Source organism: Ciconia boyciana, chromosome 8 (genome assembly GCF_034638445.1).
Source record: "Ciconia boyciana chromosome 8, ASM3463844v1, whole genome shotgun sequence".
NCBI lineage: Eukaryota > Metazoa > Chordata > Aves > Ciconiiformes > Ciconiidae > Ciconia > Ciconia boyciana.
In genome coordinates this window covers 9109559-9115448 of record NC_132941.1, presented here as the reverse complement: position 1 = coordinate 9115448, position 5890 = coordinate 9109559, and the positions used below count along the sequence as shown (strand labels likewise).

Below are 5890 nucleotides of genomic sequence, written 5' to 3'. Positions count from 1 at the left end.
GGGGGACAATAACGGGGGGCTCAGGTGGACAAACAAGCTGGGAGCTGTGGGGTGCCCCATGCAAGCTCCCCATGGACCCACATACCCCCTGAGGGGATGCAGTTATATGGGCCAGGTTATATGGCCATGAGCAAAGCATCCCTCTGCCGTGCCCTTCCTCTGGGTCTGCATTCCCGGGAACAGAAGGCAGCACTGCTGCATTGGCTTTGGGATGCCACCATCTTCTGATGGTGCTGTCTGCTGACCCACTGAGCTTCTGTCACCTTTCCCACAGCTTTGCTTCCTTCCTGCCGCCTTGGGAGAGGTGGAAATGGCAGAGAGAAGGAAATGGAGAAAAACCTGTGCCAGCCGTGCTCCTCCTGCATCCCTGTGGGTGCCTCCGTGGGGTTCAGGTCCCTCCCGTACCCCACTGGGTCCTGCTGACATTGCATGGCATCGTGCTGGGGCTCAGCTGAGCTGCACCCCGAGGCTTGCAAGGAGAGTGGTGCCAGCTGGGTTTTACAACTTGCTGCATCAGAAACTTGCCTGGGACAAACTGCCACGAGCAGGATTTACAGGATTTAAAGACCTACCATGGGGCCACGTTTCCTACCAGGTCTGGTGGAGAGTGCCTAGACCATGAGCTCAGGGCACAACCCAGGTTATTATTATTTCTGTTGAAGGAAGGTTGTGCTCGGGCCACTGGGAGGGCAGAGCTTTTCAGACATGTCCAATGTGTTTTGAAGCATTTCTGAGCTGTCCCTGGCTTCCTCTGCTGGGCAGGGAGGAGTTAAGATGGGAAGTGCAAGATGCATCTTGTAATGGCACTGATGTGTGCGTCAGGTGTGCCTGCGTCACCCGGCTCCTTGGCCGCTTCCAAGGCTGGGGCTGAGCTCCCCTTCCCTGCCCCTGGCTGCCGGGGAAAGCTTGGGACCCGTCAAGCCTGGCTGTGGGGGACATGGACTACATTTCAGTCCTGGCTGCCGTAGCCGCACCATGCTGTGGCCAGGCTCCCAAAAGTTCCCGGGGGTGCCGACAGCCCTCCAGCCCCCTCCCGCCCCCTCCTGTCTCACAGCCCGGGCAGTGGGACCCCTGTGCTAAAGGGGCAGCCTTAGCCTTGAGGCACCTGGCAAAAAAAAAATACTGATTTTTTCTATAACCGTGTCTGTTCAGCTCCCCAGGAAAGCATGCGGCTCCCCATGTCCAGCCCCAAACCCCGCTCTGGTGCTCACGCACCCAGCTGGGGTACATCTGTGCAGCACAGGTACCTATATATGTCATCCAAAAAGCAGCAGCCTGTGGGCAGAGCCACTGCAGGTGAGCATCACCCCATCCCCACACTGTCACAGCAGCCCACGCCACAGCTCAGCATTGTTCCCACCCCAGAGAGCAGGCCCTGTGCACAGGGACACTGTCTCACAGGGTGGGCAAAGCCCAGCAGTGCCTCTCCGTTACACAGGGAACTCCCCAAGCTGTGACAGCCCAGCTGCTGGAGCATGACACTTTCTCTTGCAATGGGCTTTTTTCCAAGCAGCCAGCAGTGCTGAACCACAGGGTTCTTGCTGAGTCCATCCCCTGCTCCTCCTACCTTCACAGGGATGGCCCCAGAGCAGAGGGGACCAGTCCATAGCTCAAGAAACTTCTCACTCCAGTCATCATCAGGCCACTCAAAGCACCTTTTCTGGTTGCAGGTGGGTTTTAAGCACTGGGGCACAGCACAGGACACAGGCAGCGCACACTCACCCCTTGCCAACCCCATCCCTGCCCTCTCCTTCCTGGAAAGCTGCCAGATCAGGTCACGCAACACGCACACAAGGGTTTTGCAAGAACAGTTTTTAATTCAGAATTGGACAAATATGTGAGTAGACTATTTAAAATGAAGTGCATCCTATGCTCTTGTCCAGGCTGGACATTGATTAGACCCAGACTTTCTTTTCAGGCTTCACTGTGCAAAGAAAGTGAGGAGGAAACAGGTTGTTTAACTGGCCCTAGATGGTTTTCAGCCTTTGGGCATCAGCAAGATACCTCAGTCCTCCCACAGGGAGACTGGCCACTTGCCCACCACGGGGGTATCTCCTCCCAGAGGACACGGGAGGTGCCCTGGCAACCCCACCCCACTGCCGCAGCCATCGCACGCCCAAGGGGCTCCTCCAGGCTGGCACTGGGACCCTGCTCGTCCCCGAGCACCGAGTGACAGACGAACACAGCGTAGCCACAGCGCTTATTTCCGTGAGACAGCAAGAGGCTGCAGACAGCATTTTCGGTAGATCACCAGTGTGCAAGTGCCACCATTTCTCTGTCCCCAAGCGGGGCTGGGGTGTCCAACTCCTCTGCGCTGCTGTCTGCAGCGGGACCAGGTGCCGGGAAGAGCACGTGGAGCACAAGCCCCGGGGAAGAAGGTCGGCAGCCGCCTCCACCTTTAATAGCTGAAGGCATCAGGATGGCCCGAAACACGTGGAGGAGACACCGTCCCCCATCACAGGCTGCTTGCCATCAGGTCCGTGGGCCAGTACTGGTCGTCCATGTACTGGCTGCTGTCTGTGGTGGGGTCTGTGACGGGGCTGGGGGGCCGGGGGGGCAGGCTACGGGCCAGCTCTGCCTCCCACTGCACCTCCACCAGTCTGTACAGCTCCATGGCCGTCTGAGCATCCTCCACCGACGAGTGCCCTTTGCAGCCGACCTGAGCAAAGGGGGAGAAGCCTCGTTAGAAAAAGGGTTTGGCAGAAATCCAGCAGGTCGCCTTGTCTGCTTGCTCAGAAGGACACAAGTGCTGGGGGTTCTGGAGTTGGCAAAGGTTCGATGCAGCCCAGGAGATACGTGCATCTCAAGCACTTTCTGGAGGGCACAGATCCTGTCCCTGCTTTACTGAGATGCTTAATGGTCAGCCTGGGAGGTTCTGGGCTCCCCCAGCTTGATCATAGCCAGGAGCACAGGTTGAACAAGGTTCATCTCCATCTCACAGAGAGCACCCATGGAGATGGGGGGACCAGGCTGACCACACAGGCTCGTAGCAAACCCAGGAACTGCTCCCTGTCTCAAGGCTCCTGGTGCTTACCTGGATCTTTTTCTGGAGCAGGTGCCTGGCCAGGCTCTTGAGGGAGATGCTGGCCCTGATGGGCAGCCCTGCCCTCTGCTTCAGCACAGGGATCTGGCTGGTGTCTCGCGTCCTGTCTTTCGGGTGGAAGTACTTCAGGGCTTGGAAGTCATTGTGGATGGCGTGTCCTACCACAATCTTGTCTTTCAAGATCTTCAGGATCTGGAAGCGTCAGAAAGGGTTAGACAGGTGGTGCAGCAAAAGAAACACCAATTAAGCATAAAATAAATCATTCTGTGTTAAATTCAGTTCCTTCAGTTCTAGTTTTTTAGGTTCCCAGAATGGAGCAGTCACAAGCAAACCAACCCACTGCATGGCTTTGGAGGCTCCCCGTCCTGTGCTTGTGTCTCTGCCTCAGAGCACCTCAGCATGAGCCACCAAATAGCCCAATTTGTGGCCGACAGATAACACACAGCTTTTTTTTTTTAAAAAAAATTTATCTCTTTTCCTCACCTCTGCCTGGGCAGCCTTGAAGGGAATTGCACCCTTCATGTGCTGCTTGGTGATGCCACTCCAGCGCGTCCGGTAGTCTACAATGGGCAGCTCGGGCTGGACGTACTTGTCATAGATAACATCCCCCTTGTAGTTCACCACGGAGCACCGCGCCAGCTCACTCAGCCTGCCCTGAGGACCGGTGCCCACCATCTCGCAGTCGATGGCCACGTACTTGCCCGGGCACAGAAGTGGGGAGGAGGTCCGCACCCGCTTGGAGCTGCCATCCCCCTGGGACAGCAGCACAGAGTGGTGCCTGGCTATGCTGTCTGGAGAGGCGGATGGGGACAGGGATGGGGAGATGACCTGTTTGGGCTTGGGGACCTTCCGGCAGTGCGGTGCCGTGGTTCCACCTGCCTTGGCGAGCGTGCTGCGTGCCTCCGGCCCCAGCACGGGGGCATGGCTGCCCAGGCGCCGGCGGGGGCTCAGCAGCCCCTTCTGCTCCAGCAGTGCTCGGCGCTCCATGAACCGTTGGTGCTTGCGGCTCTTCTTCTTGCTGCGACCCTGCGGTGTGCCAGGACCCTGCAGGGGCTGAGCGCAGCCCCACACGGCGGGGCCATGGGTGCCCTGTGGGGTGGGCACGGAGACCTTCGGGGCGGGCAGCAGTGGGGTCATCTGCCCTTTGCCAGGAGGCATCCCTGCTGGAGGGGGCACAAGGGGCGTGAGTGCCATGCAGCCCCCGTGCCCCCCTGTCAAAAGGGACCCACATACCCCTCAGCACCCCTCCCGCGACATTCCCCCCCCCCTCCCGTGGTGTGGGCAGACACAGGCAGTCCAGGCAGAAGCTATGGGGCAAGGGAGACACGGATACATCGTCACACCCTGTCCCAACGCCCCCGCCCGCCCCATTCCCCGTTCCAGAGCCCTGCCCACTCCCTTACCAACCCGCAGCCCCCTGCCCACCCCACCGCCTCCCCCCGGCCTGGCCCTCTCCATACCCCTAGGGCCCTGTCCGCCCGTAACCCGGGCCCTGTCCGCCTCACTGCCGGCCCCATCCCCTGCCCGCCCTACTGCCCACCCCCAGGCCCCTGTCCGCCCCCGACCCCCCGGTTGCCCCCGGACCCACCGCCGCCCGCCGGGCCCCGCCGCGGCTCGCACGTGTCTGGCCCGGAAGCTGCTGCGCTCACATGCCCGGGCAAGTCCCGCCGTGGCCACGCCCTCTGCCTCCCCATTGGCTGCGCAGGAGGGGCGATTTGCATACAGGGGGCGGTGCCCACAGCTGCAGCAGGGCAGGGCGGGGCTGCCGCCGCCTCGCTATAAGGCGCCTCGGCTGTAGCGCGGGCTTTTTCGGCTGGCGAGGGCCACCGCCGTCATCGTCGCCGTCATCATCGCCGTCATCATCATCATCATCACCATCATCATCACCACGGGGCAGCACATCTGGCACTTGCATCCCAGACCCAGATGTTGCTGAGGGCTTCCAGCCTGTCCCACCTCTGGCCCTGATGGGAGGGGACCTTTCTGGGTGGTGGGTTTGGGGTGGGGATGCACACCAGGGTACCCAGCCCCATGCCCTGGAGCTCAGCCCAGCACCAACATGCTGTGGTTTTACTGCGCATTTGCTGGGGCACAGTGCTGACCTTGTGGGCGTCCCTTCTTCTGCCAGGGACCCTCAGGCTGCTGGCTGGGGCAGCACCGCTATGCAGGGTGGGCTGAGGCACCGCAGCATGGGGTTTGCATCCTCCAGGCTGTCCCGTGGTGTTCCCCAGGGTTGTGGGGGGCAGCTCTGGCTGGGGCACGGGTGCAGATGGGGTTTCAGACCAGCCTCTCGTTGCTTTGCTCTCAAGGCTCACAAAAGCAACGGCCGAGGTGGTCAGAAGCAGAGAAAGGCCATGGCCACTGGCTTGTGCCTGCACCTTCAGCATCGCTGGAGAGGCCGTGCACCCTAGGGCAGACTGTGACTTGTTGTGGTGGGATGAGCCATACAACAACAAAATCACTAGTCTTCCAGAGGGAGCCAGGCACCACGTCCGTCCTTGTCCCATGGGGCCCCGCATTGAACATCCCCTCTCCCCACCACCATGGGGGCTCATGGGGACACAGGACAAGTTTTTTCACACTCCATTGTTCCCCGTTTTTGCCTGGTCAGAAAGAAAATATTTAGATCACCCTGTGATTTATTTTTTCCTATTTCTTTTATGTTTTTCTTCTGCCTAGTAAACCTCTTCCTTAAATCTGTTGCTCTGTGTTTTGCATCTATTGCTTCCGTCCCTGCTATTCAGCTAATTAATTCCCCCTAATGAGAGTAGTTCCAGTGTCCCACAATAACTTACTGGGGAGCCCTGGCAGGTCTCTATGTAGAAATTTGTACTCTTTTCTGGTGTT

The 5890-nt window shown here is 59.3% G+C and overlaps 1 protein-coding gene across 2 annotated transcripts; it reads right to left on the bottom strand.

Annotated features, from left to right (window-relative positions):
* Positions 1 to 1803: 1803 nt before the first annotated feature.
* On the bottom strand, positions 1804 to 4707 carry AEN (apoptosis enhancing nuclease). 2 transcript variants are annotated; one of them, XM_072871104.1, is made up of 4 exons: positions 4632 to 4707; positions 3527 to 4203; positions 3035 to 3235; positions 1804 to 2659 (listed from the first exon to the last, which is right to left on the bottom strand). In XM_072871104.1, the coding sequence occupies exons 2-4, from the start codon at positions 4199 to 4201 to the stop codon at positions 2456 to 2458; spliced, it is 1080 nt and encodes a 359-aa protein (XP_072727205.1). In that variant the 5' UTR covers positions 4202 to 4203; positions 4632 to 4707; the 3' UTR covers positions 1804 to 2455. The 2 variants fall into 2 exon arrangements, with proteins under 2 accessions (XP_072727205.1, XP_072727206.1); XM_072871105.1 differs by having other exon boundaries at positions 3527 to 4206; positions 4632 to 4704.
* Between the last annotated feature and the right edge of the window lie 1183 nt (positions 4708 to 5890).